The 16,025-nt window shown below is 54.1% G+C and overlaps 1 protein-coding gene across 1 annotated transcript; it reads left to right on the plus strand.

Moving 5' to 3' along the window:
* Nucleotides 1–1,160: 1,160 nt before the first annotated feature.
* Nucleotides 1,161–13,141, plus strand: CDX1 (caudal type homeobox 1). Its single transcript, XM_027715566.1, has 3 exons — nt 1,161–1,631; nt 12,524–12,669; nt 12,901–13,141. The coding sequence occupies exons 1-3, from the start codon at nt 1,205–1,207 to the stop codon at nt 13,105–13,107; spliced, it is 780 nt and encodes a 259-aa protein (XP_027571367.1). The 5' UTR covers nt 1,161–1,204; the 3' UTR covers nt 13,108–13,141.
* Nucleotides 13,142–16,025: the final 2,884 nt, after the last annotated feature.

Raw genomic sequence — 16,025 nt, forward strand, 5'->3', positions numbered from 1 at the left:
GAGAAAACCATCCTGCAAATGATGACTGTGGCTGTGGTGGTGTCTGGCATAGCTGGGAGCATGACACCGGTGGGGGAAAATGGTGCGGAGGAGGCTCCTGGATACCAGTTTCTGCAGTTTCTGGCAGCATGACACAACGCTGGTCCTTGGTCCCTTGTCCCCTCTGGAGTGGAGGAGTGTCTGGCCTCACAGTCGATGAGTGGGCAATCTTTGCTGGGGTGTTTATGGCTGGTGGCCACCTCCCACCTATGGCAGACACGGCTCCATGAGAGTCCCCTTTCTGCTTGGTTTTCCCAATCACCAAACATATGGGGATGTTTTTGCTTCCTTAAGGCTGAAAACAGGTGAGAAACTCCTCTTGCCGCAGAGTTGTGAGCCCCCTGGAGATGTGTCAGAGCCCAGGGACTTCTCATTGTGTCCATGGTGAGAGCATTCCCCCTGCACTCAGACTGTCTGTCCATCTGTCCTGCTCTCTGATACTGGGGTGATCTTTGCTGTCAGGGTTCAAGGGGTGGGTTTGCCCCTGGATGGAGGGAACAAATAGGAATCCAGAACCTTCGCTTCCCACCAGCCCCCCTTTTCCAAATAGGCCAAACGCTGCCGCTGGGCACAGAAAAGCCCCGTTCAGAGCAAGAGTTTAGTGTTCCCCAGAGTGGAGACAGGGCAGGTGGCAGGCACAGCCCAGCCTGTCCCCTGCCCACAGCCAGGTTTTAATGCTGGGTCTCAGCCCAAGGCATCCTGCTCCTGGAGTACTGATGGTGGTGGGCTCCTTGGGGCATCCTTATAGGTGACACCTGTGTTGCCCCAGTGTCCCCAAAGCTGGCTTCTACAAAGGGACCACATCTGGTGGCATGGGCATAGTTGTGGGGTGGTGACAACAGAGGGAACGTGGGGTCCTCGGTGTTCCCCAGGGTTACCCACCGCCTTGTCCTCCTTGCAGCCAGGGTGGGAGGTTTGAACTCAGTCCCCCTCACCCGCTGGGGTTCCTGCACTTTGAAATGCAAACCTGCCTTTCAATGCAAATGCTGTGAGAGGTTGGGCCCAATAAAAGCCTGTGGGCAGGGAGGTGCCTGGCCCCAGGACAGGCTCCCCAAGGCGCCCAGGTGAGTGGCGGGGAAGGAGGGGCGGCCGCCTCCCCGCCAAACCCAACCAGCCGCAGTCGCGGCTCAGCGGCACAGCATGTGCGCGGGGTCGGCCGGGGAAGATGTATGTAGGTTATCTTGTGGATAAGGACACCAACATGTATCCCAGCCCGGTCCGGCATCCCAGCCTCAACCTCAACCCCCAGAATTACGTGCCGGGGCCGCCCCAGTACTCGGACTTCGCCAGCTACCACCATGTGCCGGGGATTAACAACGACCTGCACCACGGGCAGCCGGCGGCCGCCTGGGGGTCTCCCTACACCCCTGCCAAGGAGGACTGGCATTCCTACGGGACCACGGCGACGCCTTCCACTGCCAGCCCAGGGCAGTTTGGATTCAGCCCCCCAGATTTTAACCCCATCCAGCCCCCAGGCTCTGGACTCCTGCCTCCACCCATTAGCAGCTCTGTCCCCCAGCTCTCTCCTAATGCCCAGAGACGCACCCCGTATGAGTGGATGAGGCGCAGCATTCCCAGCACCAGCAACAATGGTAAGGAAATCCCCAACCCTGCACACTTGCGCCGTCCTCAGTGCAGAGGATCTCTAGGCTAGAAGTCCTGTGGGGCCGGATCCTGCTCTGTGGCTCTCCCTGCATGGGGACTGCCAGAGGGACAGCAAGCTTGGCCTGCCCTTGGCGTGGTACCCAGTCCCCAAAGAGCAGAGGACCCCACCACCGAAGTGGCAGGACCTGAGGATGGGCAGGGAGGGTGCTGCCCTTCCGCATTGGCGGCAGCTGGGATTATATGGTTGGAAAGTCCTTTTCGCCATCCTGGCACCCCTGTCTGCACTTGTGGCCACAGGGTAGGGATGGGCAGAGTCAGAGACACCCAGGACCCTGAAGGGGTGTTGGTGGGGGTTCTCATGCAAGGGTGAGTGTGTGGGGCTGTGTCTGTATGTGAGAGTGTGAGTTGGCTGTGTGAGAGCCTGTGCATGGTGGGTGTGCACACACTGTGTGCATGTATTTGTGTGTGTGTATGTGTGAAGGGAAGGTACTGTACATAAATACAGGCCATGTGTGTGTGTGTGTACAGAAGGTGGATTTAGTGAGGTGTTACAGCCTCTGTGTGTGTGTGCAAGGTACCCTGAGCAGTACATGTGTACAGTGTCACCGGGTGTGTATGGGGTTTTTTATGGGCTCAGTGTGTGCGTGCAGGGTGTTGTGTGTGGAGGATGGTGCTGTGCTCGGTGTGTGTGTGACAGGCAGTGTGTGTGTGCAAAGTGTTGGGGACAGTGCCACGTGGAGGGTGGACATGGGTGCCACAGGTGCAGCACACCATGGGTGGGTGCTTGGCACTGCAGAAGAGGGTGCCCTGGTTCCTGTAGTCACCTCTGGCGTGGGCACCAAGTGGTTGTGCTGTCCCCAGGGTCCTGTCCCCGTGTCCCTGGGGTCCTGTCCCCGCTGAACTCCTGACCTGGGGAAAGCGTCTGGGCGACCCCAGTGCCCTGCCCACCCTGCTGCCCACTTCAAAGGCAGTGGGCAGATCCCCCTTGGGGCCAGCCCAAATTGACAAAGGCTTCTCTTTGTCATGGAGATGGTGGCTGGCTCCTTTGGCAGCGAGGTGAGGTGCGGGGTGGGGGGGGGGCCCTTTCTCCTGACCTACCCTCACCCTTTCATCTTCCCAGCCTGGTCCTGTCCTGCCACAGCAGGACCCTCTGCCCAGAGGGCTTGCCTGGACCTGCCACCCCTCTTCCTCTCCTGTGTTGGCCATGAGCTCCTCAGAGCTCTGCTGAGGCCAAACTCACTGCAGGAGTGGCTGTGTTTTCAGTTACTGCTGCCCCACATCCTTGGAATCAGGGCTAGGGCTCCCTGTTTGCAAAGTGTCTCCAGTTTTTGGCTTGTTTTTGGCTCCATGCTATTCCCACTGGCCAAGGCCCACGTAAGGGCCTTGTGCAGAGGTGCCTGGGGTCTTCCAGGATGGAAAATAGCTACTTGTGCTCCTAGGATCCATGTGGCAGGAATGGGGACCAGTGACTGCAGCGGAGCAGGCAGAACATCACGATAAATGGAAAAAAACAGCCCCAGTCTGGAAAGAGGAGGGGAGAGGCAGGCTGGTATTTCCTGTCCCATTTTAAGCACTGAATATAACTATTTAGGAAAAATGCCTCTCCCCACACCCAGTGATGGAGACCCACCGGTGTGCCAGAGCTGAGGGCTGCCCTCTGCCTGGGGTGGAAGGGGGATGTGATCTGCAGCCCTCCCCTGCAGCTGGGACCCCGCCACCTCTGCAGGTTTTGTAGGTTTGAACATCTCGGTTTCTTTTGAGGAAAGAGGTGGGAGGGGAAATTAATGAGAGGGGAAAGCCATCAGCACACCTCTCCTGTGGATCAAGGGCATGGGTTTACACCCAGCAGTGGGGCTGAGATAAAACAGGGGCTTGAAAGTGCCTCTGATTGAGTCAGACAACAATTGAGTTGATTGAATTCTGGAAAAATATCATTAGTTGCTTAGTTTGTATCTCTTAGATCAAATACAAAGGAACAAATAAATCGGCCTTGTTCCTCTCACACACAGAGGAGCTGCCCCAGCCTCACCACAGCAATGTGGGGCTGGATGCTGGGGTGAAAGGCCCTTTCTTGTGGGGGTTTCCTTAGGGTGGATGACAAGGTCCCTTTCTAAGGCACTTACAGATTAAGGACCTGTCCTTGCACCTCTGCTGGGTCCAAGCCCAGCGCTGCTGGTGCCAAGTGACTGCAGGATTTGGCCATTGTGGGACCATGTGCTGGGAGATGGTGGGATGCAGCTGGTGTTTTCCAGTGCTACCCTTTAAATAAAAGTCTCCATTAAGCTTGAAAGAGTGCAGGGCAGAGATAGGTTTGACATAGATAAGGGTGAAGCTCTTAGATGAATCATTTTATTGGAATCAATAAGCTGGACTTTAATCAATCTGGATTGATAAACTACCCATCTCACCACAGTGGGAATAGGAAATGAATACACAGACTTCTTCACTATAAATATCAACACCTTCATTGTGAGTGCTATAAATCATGATACTTCAGAGAGTTGTAAATTAAAGTTCCCTCTCTGTCTTGATTTGTATAAACAGCCCTTGGCCCTAGTTTGAAAGCTTTTGGGGAAGAGCTGCGTGGTGGTAAGAGCGAATGTTACGCAGGGAATATGAGTGTGTTGGGGACTTCTGCAAAAGTGATCCAGAGCCTGAGGAAAATCAGTGAGAAATCTCTCAGTGACTCACTGGGAGAGTCAGGCTTTGCAGGGGGATGACTTTATGTACCTGTTGCTACATACATGCGTGCTTCACCCGGCTGAGCCGAGATAACTCAGTAGCACAAGGGATTGCAGCGCCGGTTGCTGGGAATGGGGAGTTAAAGGGAACTGAGCTGGAAGATGTCCCCAAACCTCATTTCTCTCTCCAGTGTCACCTCTTTTTCTGCTCATAAAATCTTCATGAGCAGCATGTCAGAGCCTCATGCTTCCTCCTTATTCACAATTATTTGCAAACTTCCCTGTGAATTGCACCCTGGGTTTATAAAAAGCTCAGGAAGGTGGCTGGAAAGGGGGTTGGCTGAACTTTGAAATTCACCCACTGCTCATTAGTCATGCAAATCCTTAGATACTGCCTTGGGTCTGGCTTTTAGGTCACTAATCCAGCCAAGGCAGCAGTGCTAAATATTGCAAGTGAAAGTGCAATTGGGGCATCCCTTGGGGAGGCAAATGTGCTCAGGGCTTCACGTGGCACCAATGCCTGCGGTGCCTGGGCAGGTTTTGGGGTAATGGAGAGCAAAGAGTAGTGCTCTGAACATGGGTGGATGGCGATTTGCTGGGTGTGCAGTTTTCCATCTCAGTTTTCACTCTTTCTAAGTCAGTTTTCCGGCTCTGTTTATTTTCCTAGTGAGGCCCATGTGTAAAATTCCCAATAATGAGACAGAAACATTTCCCCTGGACTGCTGGGGTTCATGCCGTGCTTGGTATATTTGGGGATGATGGTGGTGGCCGGAGGACAGTGGATTTCCCTGGTCAGCCCCTGTATGGGGGACCCCTCTTTAGGACATGGTCACTCCCTGTGAGACCCTTTGCTCTCCCAGGACTCTCAGTGTCCGTGTGTTGGGCCCCATCAGTCTTCTCCCCTTGAATTATTAACCCACAACCTGCTCCTGGCCCCATCTGGGGTTTGTTGTCTACTTAGCCTGCTGGCCAAGGTACAGGCCTCTTAAACTTCCCTAGAATTGACTTTCCTTGAACAAAAAGGGCTTCCCTGGAGCACTGGCAGTACCTACGTGATGGGCTTGGCTGCCTAATACCCCAGGATTAGCAGAGGGGCACTTTAAACCTCTGGCCAATGACAGATGTTTCCTATAGGGGACTCTTCAAGGACACCTACTCCAGTGCTGTTAGCTTTGTGATCACTTGGATAAGGGGCTGGATCCTTCCCCCTGTGCTGCCCCACGGTAAGGATGGGCCAAGCCCTGTGGGGCTGCAAAGGGGAGAGGAATCCTGGTGCCCAGATGGGACCCCCACTGCCTTGCTGTCCTCCTCCTGCTGCAGATGGGCCAGATCCATCCAGGAGGTAGGTCAGGATGAGCTGGATCGGGGCTGGTGTGAAGGCAGTGCTCTGAATCAGGCTGTTCCCATCCCACAGGCGCTGGCTGTCGCCCCGGCACTCCTCGCCCTCCCGCCCTGGTGTGGTCTTTGACCCATCACAGGAGCCAGGCTGGCAGCACTCAGCTTGGCATCCATAAAACATGGGAACAACTGAAGGAATCTGCCAGTTGCCAAAATAAAGGATTGAATCACAGCAGGGCCGGTAAAGACTTGTCCCAAAATCCAGCTTCAGGCTGCTGCCTCTGGGGTTGAAGCATCTCCAGTTGTGCTGTCTGTGCCCAAGAACATGAGGTTGTGATGGGGAACTACCAGCTTGCTGCAAACACCAGAAACCATCTCTTCATTCCCTTGGTGTTTGCACCTCCTGGGAGGAACATGAGGCTTGCAAGAGAGGTGCCTTTTCCCATGTATCAGGGTGTGGGTGCAGTTTTGGCCCGGTCACAGTGCCAGCAGTGCAGAGCCCAGCCAGGACCAGTCTGTGCTCCGGTGCACTGGTCTGTGCTCTCCAAATCCAGCTCTTTGACCAGCTGTGTCTGTGTGTCTGTCCTTTCCCAGCAGCCTGGCTGCCCTGAGCAGCTGTGCCGTGCACCAAGCCTGGGCTCTGCCTCACAGCTCTGCCAGTCCCACAACCCCCGGGTGCACAACCCCCAGCCACAGCTTTGCACTTAGAGCTAAGGTGTTTGGGGAGGACAGAGTTTGATCCTCTGTGAGCAGGAGACTAGAAAGCCATTGGGTCAAGTGGGGCAGTTTGGCAAGTGAAACATTTCCAGTGCACGCTGCACCAAGCCAAAACAGGTTTTATTGCTAGTGGGTGCCCACAGGAGCATTGCTGTTTGCTCTGAAGTCTTTGGAACCAGGTTGTGTCAACGTTAGCAGACGGCCTGGAAGGAACTACCCTGGGGATAGGAGGGTTGCTGGGGTCCTTGAAGGGGCCTGCAGCACTCTGTGGCACAGGTGAGTCTTGCCTCAACCCTGATGTCTGTAATGGCCATTTTCCCAACCCAGAGTAGAGACTGGGGAGCTTTGGCAGGGTCCATTGGGTGAGGATTCATCCAGCATCTCCTCCCTCTGCAGTACAGAGACATTAAATATGTGAAGGGGGGGGGATGTGTGGTTCCTCTCACCCAGTTTTTGACACCCAGCAGTTGTCAAAATCTGATGCATTCTGGCAGAGGAATGATCCCAGGGATCTCGGGAAGGACTGCCCTCTGGAGGGGGTCGTTTCTCCTTGGCCGAGATGAAGCAAACCACATGGCTCTGCTCCTTCGCCCCGTGTTGGTCGTCCCATCCATCACTCCTCTGCTTCCTGCAGCAGAGGAAAAATAGCTGAGGATATTGAAGTATGCACGGGAAGGGGAAGGCTTGTGAAAAGCTTGAGCTGCTGGTTCCCAGCACTCGGGGAGGGTGGGGGGCTCGGGTTTATCCCCCCTTCCCAGGCCACAGAGGAGAGTGGGTGTTTTGGAGCGGCTGCTGGAGCTGGAGGGGAAAGGAGAGGAGCAAACAAGTATGAAGCAGGGGGTGCCCAGGGAGGGCATCAGAGGCTCAGCCCCTGCCACTGTTGGTGCAGACTTTGGGGTTCCCAATTCCAGTCAGTTTAGGGATGGTGAAATGAGCTGGGCTGTCTGTCCTGAGGCTCAGTATCACCACTGTGCAGTGAGGCTCCCGTCACTGCTGCTCGGCAGAGGGAGCATCGACCCCTCCACACAGAGGCAGCTGGAGCACAGCTGGCTGCCAGATGAGGATGGCTCCAGCCAGCCTGGAGTCTCCTGGGCTTCAGGACCTGATCCCAGCCCTCTTCTAGGCTTGGGGTCTCTGTCATGGGGCATCACTCTGCTGGCTGTCCCTGTCTTTGTGGAGGTGTGGGTTAGGGTTAGCTCCATTTCCACCCATGGACCTGCAGAAGGACTGGGAGTTAAGCTGTCCAGGGGGTCCCACCAGCAAGCAGAGCTGTGGCTCTGATCCTAGGACTTCACTCTGCTCTGGAACTGCTTCTGTGCCTCAGTTTCTCCATCTGTAGCATTGCCTAAGCTCTGCTGGGGGTAGGGGAAATTTTCCTTGATCCTTTCCCTGGGGAGAAATGCCAGATCCTGATAGACCACTGATTCCTTTGGGATGGAAGGACTGCTTATTCAGAATAAAGCTGCTTTTTCATGGAGAGGAAGCACCCACACGGAGGGGACAGCCTCGAGCCCTGTCTTTGTGCATTTAACCCCAGTGCAGACCAGTTCTTTCCTAGGTGCTCACTGGTAATGGGACTTACACACAGCTGATGTTTTTCAGCATTACAATTTTGTAATGCCCTCAGATAGTGTGGGACCGTGCACCCAGTACAGACAGACAGGCAGACAAGGCTGTACAGAGGGAGCCAGTGTGTGACCAGAGCATCACCAGGAAGGTGAGACCAGGTAGACTGGGGAAAAGACAAGTTCTGTATAGCACATGCCAGCTTTTGCTCCTTCACTGTTTTCCAGCTCCACCCAGGGTGCCCCTGCCGCCGTGCAGTCTCTTTGCTCCCTGGTTTGAATGAGCTCCTTTCCAACTGTTTTTAGAGCTGCTCAGCACCAGTCTCACAATGTCCCATATTGTTGATGTCTCAGGGATTTGAGGGCACAGTTTCTTAATTAAAGCCATCCTTTGGACAGGCCAAGGTCAGAGAGAGGGTGAACTACCACCTCCCTGGCAGCTGTGGCCGTGGATGGTGGGCACAGGGATCTAGTTTGATTTTTCTTTACCCTGCCAGCTCCTGATACAGCCCAGGGCAGGAGCTCCAGCATCCCTGTTCTGGGGCAGGGCTGCTGTGGAGAGCAGATCCAGGCTGGGATCAAGACTCCATCCCCCTGTGCAAGTGTGTGTGTGTGTGTGTGTGTGCACACTCGGGAGCGCGTCCCTTGGGGTTTGCACAGCACATTAAAGCTATTCCCTTATCTAATCATGACTCAGGTGAGTGCTATTAGGGTTATACATTAACAGTAGTAACGATCCCTTCTCCCCACACAGCCATTGGCCCTGCCTTGATCCCAAAGCCGAAACCATTCCCACTGGCCCCATGAATGGCTCCATTTGGCTGCCTGAGCAGTTCCTTTGCCTGGCCTTTTGGGGACAAGCAGGAGGAGCTGTAAATGCATAGCAGGGCTGGAAGTGGCCAGCAACTGTGTTAGGAGACATCACCAGCACCCCCTGTGCACCCCATGCACCCCAGTCACACTCCCTCCTGGGACAGCAGCCTCAGCTCCAAACTTTCCCAGCCATGGGACTGCCTGATACACCTTTGCCAGGCTTGGCTGTAAACATGGGAGCAGCTCCATCACTCTGCTCAGCCTTGCTCCCTTCTGCAGCATCAGGGTCTCCCCATAGGCATGAGGGCTCCCCATAAGGAACCAGGCTGGCTCGTCCCGAATTTCCTCTTTCTTTTTCACAAAGCCATAAAAACTCTCCAGGAGAGAGTTAAGTGTAACCCAGCATTCATATTCAAGGCAGTTGAATTATTCATTGTCAATAGTATTTCTTTCGAATCCTTTTCTTTTCCTTGTGAATCACTCACAGCACATCCCAGAGTTCAGCAAACATCCGAAAGCAACAGTTAGTCAAGGTGAATAACTTTCCAACTCTGGCTTGGTAGTGAGCCCTCTGAGTCTTTTCTACCTGACACTGGGCAGCGAGAGCCCGGTGCCCAGCTCCCCCAGTGATGGCTCTGCCAGCCCTGAGGCAAAGCACAGCCCTCCATCCAGGATGAACGATGAAGAGGGAATAACAAAGAACAAGCTGTGATGGATCTATTTACAGCTGCAGCAGGAAATAATAATTCCTACTGAAATTCATGGCATATGTGGTATTCGCAAACTGCCTTTATTCTTTATCCTTTAATTTTTTTTTACTGTATCTGTCAATTCCTTCACTTTCCAGGTGTTTTTAGGTAGGGTGTTCAAACAGCAATGTTTTCAATAAGATCATTTTTAAGTTATTATCTTTTTAGAAAAGTGTTTGCTTTCAAATGAGAAAAGAAAGATAAATGTATGAGAAAGAAAAAAACTTGTAGGAGCCCCTAAGCCTGGAGCAGCCAAAGGGAGCCCAGTTTCTCACAGGGCTGCTAAACCTCACATAAATCTCCACCAGCGCATCTGGTTTATTCTGTAACTTCCCAGGATCGCTGTGTTTGCAAATTCAGCACAGGTCCCTGCTGGGTTGGGGTGAAGAAATTCTTTTCATGCTGGTGAACTCCTCCCCTGTGGGGTGGCGAGAGGAGGCAGCAACCCCTGGAAAGGACAAGGGTCCTGTGAGAGAGCAAGGGGAGGGTGTGGGTCCTACACAGGCTGGATGCCTCCAACATCACTTCAGCCCAGCAGTATCTTCTGTGGGCAGTTTTGCTTTGAGCTGTCACAGCTGATGTGCCAAATAAGAGACAAGCACCCAGCAAAGCTGACATAGACCCCTTGCACACTGACTCGCTGCGTTTCAGCCATGCCTCTGCAGACATTCCACACACATCTTGCTCAAACAAATTACCTTTTTTACCCTGTTTTGACCTGCAGAGTCACCCTCTGTGTCCAGAGGCAGGTTTGACCTGGCAGTGGTGAGGAGGGATTAGGTGTTCACTTCTGACCAGCCCTGGGATGAGCTGGACTCCCCACTCTCTGAAGTGGTCACTGAATTCATTACATCCCTCAAAAACAAGTTAGTGGCAGAAGTCCAGCCCTGGACTCTCTGGTTCTATTCCTGGTCACGTTGCAGCCTTGATGGGTTCACTCCCTCTTCCTAGTATCACTGGAGAACTCTGGTGCTTCTTGAGGACTGTGCTGGGACCCTCGTCCATCACTCTGTTCATGCTGTGCTGAGCCCCAGCCAGCACCTCCAGGAGCAATGGCAGGACAAAGGGTGGCACACTTATGGAAATCAGGTGCTAACTTGAATTGGGTGACTGCTGCTTGTGTGCCTTGGAGTGCCAATGTCAAGTCCCAGCAGGGCAAGATGCCTTCTGTGCCAGCCCACTTTCTCCCACTCATGTGCTTCCACGCCTGGTTTGCTCAGTGGTCAATGATATGAACTGGGTTTGTGGCTCTTGCTTATTTAGTAGAAAAACAGCTGTCTTTGTACATCCCGTGGGATGCTGCAAGGGAAATGACCCTGAGGGTGCCCCTCTCGGACCTGGAATATACAGTGGCTGTGGGTTGTTCTGCCTCCAACACTCCTCTACATTTATGTTTCAGTGTAAGAAGTGGCTTAGGAAAGTCCCCATCTCCTTGCAATGGGAGAGCAAGAGAGAGACACTGTCAAAAGTAAAACTGAGTTGGTCGAGAAACAGATTTTCAGCCTGAGGGTTGGGGGTTTTCTCTGTGGAGATTCTCTGATGTCCTATTAGTGTCTCTAGAGCCCAGTTTTGCTCTGTGCCACCCAAACTCCTGCTTCCACTGGGAGGCTCAGAATTTAATTGTATTCCTGAGACTGTCCAATGTCTGTCTGATTTGGCCCAAACTGGCTGAGGTGCCAAAGACTTTTTAGGGGGAATGGATGAACAGGATGGCAGGCACACAAAGATCCCCCTTCCTGGCATAATCAGGCTGCAAGTGAGGTCATATAGGTCCTTGGGTCATTAGAAATCCCTCTCTGCACATCTGCAGCAGTGATGGGCAGTATCTTGTCCATGCTGGTACACCTAGGGCAGCCCCAGGGAAATCCATGGAACTGTTCTGCACTTGCTCCTACTCCTCCCCGTGGCAACACTGCTCTCAGCAGCAGAAATTCAGGAGAAGATGGGCAAACGTGTCTGCCAGGCAAACAAATGATCAAGCACCATCCCTCTTGACTCCTTGGAACAGGATTTTGTAATTTTGGGTGGAGAAGCAAATATTCACAGCTGTGTTTATTCCCTGCCCATGGGCATTTCTGCAGAGGAAAGCACCAGGATCTTGTCAGCAAACTTCCAGGCATGGGTGTCCTTCCTTGGAGTGCCACCTGTACCCCTCGGCCCCCACCCCAGGCAGAGTTCCACAAATCCTGTGTGTTGGTGGGTTAGCAAAGGAACTAACAGAGGAGACAGCAGGGCTGTCTTTTGACTATATTCTTCTGCTATAAAGCAGCAGGTGCTGTTTGCAGACCTGTGGGATGTGCATCTCTGTGCACAGAAATGTGAGTCTTGATGGCCCCAACCTTTGTTCATATCTGGGGGTGCCAAGGAGAGATTCAGATTGGCATTGGCCAAAAGTCCCTGGCCCATGGAGTCACTCCTCAGGACTGCTTAGGCATCATGTGGGCTTTCTCCAATGGATCTTTGAAAATACATGGAAAGCCCTCTGTCTTAGATCAGTACAGGGAAAAGGAAAATAACCCTCTCAGTGGCAGAGAAATGCTGTCATTCTAGGGGTTTCTGTCTTTCCCGTGTCCTGATTCATGTGCCTTCAAGTGATGACAACTTGGTTTTGGGCTTCCTGGCAAAGAGATGGGCTTTCCCCAGCAATCCCAGGCAGCTTGTCCTCAGTCCACCACAGGACTTGCAGCTCTGCTCCTCTCAGGGACCGTGTGTCATAACACATGGGATTTATGGTCCATCTCCTTGAGGTGCCTCTGAATCCCTCCTGCTCTTTCCACCAAGCAATTCCACCAAAGCTCAGGTACTTTCCAACAGGGAGAAACACCTTGGTGCTAACCAGGATGGACATTAAATCCAGTAGGAGCCTCACGACTGTCTTTCCCGCTGGTCCCCAGGGCATTGCCACGTTTCTCCTGAGCTCTCCGCAGGTGGTTGTGTATCTCCTCTGTGCCCCTCCCCTCCACTGCTCCCCTTCCCCACGGCTCTCCTCTCACTCTGCTCTCTCTCTCTCTGCCAGGCAAGACCAGGACAAAAGACAAGTACCGGGTGGTGTACACGGACCACCAGCGCCTGGAGCTGGAGAAGGAGTTTCACTACAGCCGCTACATCACCATCCGCCGCAAGGCCGAGCTGGCCGCTGCCCTGGGGCTGACTGAGCGGCAGGTCAGTGCTGCAGAGTCCCAGGAAAACCATGTCTCAGGGGGAGAGGGAGATGGGAATGGGGTAGGGGAGGGCTGTGGCCCAAGCAGTTGGCAGAGGCCCCACCTTGCTCCACAGAAATCCCTTCCTTTCCAAACCTGGGGATGCCCTCCCTGCCCCAGGGGCACCATGAGGGTGGTCATCTTTGGTTGCATCCATCCTCAGCTCTGCATATCCATCTTTTCCTTTCTGCAGGTGAAAATTTGGTTTCAGAATCGGAGGGCGAAGGAGAGGAAGGTGAACAAGAAGAAGCTGCAGCAGCAAAGCCAGCCCACCAGCACCACCACGCCGACCCCGCCGGCTGTCAGCACGCTCGGACCCATCGGGGGCCTCTGCAACAGCAGTGCCCCCAACCTCGTCTCCTCATCTCCGCTGACGATCAAGGAAGAATTCATGCCTTAACTCCCTAGCTACAGACACCAAGAGATAAGCACTATGCACAGAGCCCAGCCGGTCCGTGTGCTCGGAAGAGTGACAGCCCCTTCCCAAAGACACAATGGTCCCCGACTGAACCGACGGGGCAGACAGAGAGGGGGCAAGGTGGCACTGGGACCTTCCCAAGGGACTGGTGGGCTGTGTAAAAAAAATGAGTTAGGTAGTACTGCTCTCCCATGGGAAACACACACTGCTCTGGTCTCTGTAGCCCAAGGCAAGGTCCTTATGTCAGCAGAAGAGAGGGGGTGGTGGTGGAGGAGGGCTCTCTTGTGGTGCTCCAGGTGGAACTGGAAGGATGCTTCCTTTGGTCCTCCTGGCTTTGCATCTGCCTGGTGCTTTTGAGCAGTTCGAGTCAGACTGAAGTAGAAAAAAGACCTGGCTGGACTCAAGGCAAAATGGGTTTCTGCTGAGCTGGTCTCCTGGGAAGTGGGGTGAGGAGGACAGAGCGAGCTGGGCTGCAGGAACCAGGCAAGACACTTGGCTGTAGGACATGATGGGGGAGTCCTTCAAACCACAGTGATGGTGGCAAGCTGGAGCACATCCTTGGCAAGAGTCCCTGAACAGCCCTGTCCATGTCCTCAGCCACCCTGGCAATGCCCACTGTCCCACCACCAGCTCTGCCCCTGCAGACACAAAGAGCCACATGGAGATGTGTCCAGCAGTCTCAGTGCCCCCAGCTGTGCCATGGAAAGACAGCACTGCAGCCATCCTCCACCTGGAGCACAGGGAGAGGAGACAAGGGAGCCTGGCACAGGCACACTGGAGGCAGATCATCCTGCTGAGCCCTGAGACCACCTTCCTGTGGGGAAGTGGAGGAGAACAGAAGGTTTGCCATTGGGATAGGGTGCAAGAACCAGCCCCATGCTGTCCAGAAGGGCTGACACCAGGAAAGGGCTGTGTGTTAGTCCAAGGGATCACAGTCACCACAGGCACTGGGAGCTGCTGCCAGGTGGGCAGGAGCCACCTCAGGCGTGTGAGAAATGGGGCTGGCATGCACTCTGCAGTTAGGGGATGGAGAATTGGTTTTCAGAAAGACAAAGAAGCTTTTTTTTTTCCTATTTTCTTTAAAACTACAGATTACAGGACTACAGATTTTGTCCTCCCTGTCTCCCCTCTCCTCCATGCACTGTACCTCCTTTTACCCTCTCTGTGCCCTAGGCCAGTAACTAACCCCTGTCTATTCCTGCTGGTGATCTGCAGCTGAGCAGTCCCTTCATCCCATACCCCTGACCACTGTATTGGCCCAGTTTCATGGGCAGCCCAGTTTCAGCAGACCCAAAGGCCAGTGGGGCACAGCTGGGGCACAGTTGTGTCTGCGTCTCCTGCTCAGGGCCGAGCCAGCTGCTCCTGAGCTGCGGCTTCCAAAGTCGAAGGCAGGGATTAGGGAGCATGAGCCTTGCATGGTGGCTTGTGTGATCTTTCCCAGCATCATCTCTCCAAACTCCATGAACATGGAGCAGCAGACATGTCCCTGCTGCCTGCAGAGTACCCAGTCAAGCCCTCATATCCCACCCAACAGTGTCCTGTGCCTCACATCCCTTGGCTGCCCTGTCCACTGTCAGCCCCACACTGCTCACAGACCCCAGGACACAAGCTGCCCAGGTGTGCTGTGGCTTTTACAAATGGGTCCATTATCCCACTGCACCCACTGCTCTGCTCCAGCCCTCAAAGGCTTTGGGTGTCCCTCCTGCAGGAGCTGGTGACACCTCCCACAGCCACTGCTGCCAGGTGCACACAGTGATGAGGACAAATGTTTGCATCAGCTTGGGACTTTGGCTCAGTTTTTGTGTATATAAGGCAGAACTGGTTTTCCTTTTTATTTTTAGGCATCAGTGAAAATAAAAATGAGCAGGAATCCTGTGTGACACAGGTTTGTTGCTGTCCCTCCTGGCCCATGGTGTTGTGGCAGGGGAGGGTGCTGTCTCAGGAGTCACACTGGCGCCGATGCCGCTGAGCGCAGCCAGGGTTGGGAAGGGTGCCTTGGGACAGCAGCCTTGCCCACATAGCACACACTGTGCCCATCCCACAAGGGCATTGCTGGCAGTGTCATGGCTCATATCGTGGCTTGGCGCTGCCACGTCTCATTCCTTTGGCACCAAGAGGGATGGCAATGCTGGGTGACCCAGCGGCTGCAAACTCGAGACAGCAGGGAAAGGGTGAGGCCATGCTTGGGCTGGCAGAGGCCAAAGAACAAGGCCAGCTCCCATTGGCGCCTCCTGGTCTCTAATCTCATTTTATGGCTGTCGATGGGCTGAATATCCTCCTTGTCCAAGATGAACAAACAGAGAACGAGGATGTGAGATAGTGCCTGGGACAGCTGGCATTGGTGCCCAACACTCTCCCCTCTCCATCCCAGGAGTGTCCCCCCAGACCAGAAGACCACTGAGTAAGGGGTTGCCCTCAAATCCCTACCCAATATGGCTTGTCCAGCCCCAAAACTCCTTCCAGTGCCAAGCACTGCCTGAGAAGAGGTGGAGATGTGTGTGCTAAGGTGCCAGGGCAGGGCAGGTAGCTGTAGAGGGACACCTGAAGCAGGATAAAGGGTGGAGGAGATGGAGGAGTGGAAACAGGATGAGGTGGCATTGCAGACAGAGGGACAGAGCAAATTATTTGTTCCTGCAATTGCAATAGCAGCTGCACCTACCGCTGCACCCTGGTGACCCTGCACTCACTGGCACGGTGCCAGGCTGCCCATGGCATGGGACCACCACCGCTCCACACCCTTGCAAGGGGACATGGGGAATCAGGAGTTAAAACAGGTGGGGGGAGGCAAAGACAATGGAGCTGGTGCCACATAGGAAAGGGATAAGACTCGATGGGCCACCTGCCTGAAGAGCTGGGCTGGACTGGGGAAAGTGGGGCCATTTCTGTGTGCAGACTCCAGC

This window comes from Pipra filicauda, unplaced genomic scaffold, assembly GCF_003945595.2.
Source record: "Pipra filicauda isolate LSUMZ 115617 unplaced genomic scaffold, ASM394559v2 scaffold344_size1527164_pilon, whole genome shotgun sequence".
Classification (NCBI taxonomy): domain Eukaryota; kingdom Metazoa; phylum Chordata; class Aves; order Passeriformes; family Pipridae; genus Pipra; species Pipra filicauda.

Coding starts and splice junctions, on each gene's coding strand:
- CDX1 (XM_027715566.1), top strand. CDS start 1,205: ATGTATGTAGGTTATCTTGTGGATAAGGACACCAACATGTATCCCAGC. Junction 1,632..12,523: donor TCCCAGCACCAGCAACAATG/GTAAGGAAATCC, acceptor TCTCTCTGCCAG/GCAAGACCAGGACAAAAGAC. Junction 12,670..12,900: donor TGGGGCTGACTGAGCGGCAG/GTCAGTGCTGCA, acceptor TCCTTTCTGCAG/GTGAAAATTTGGTTTCAGAA.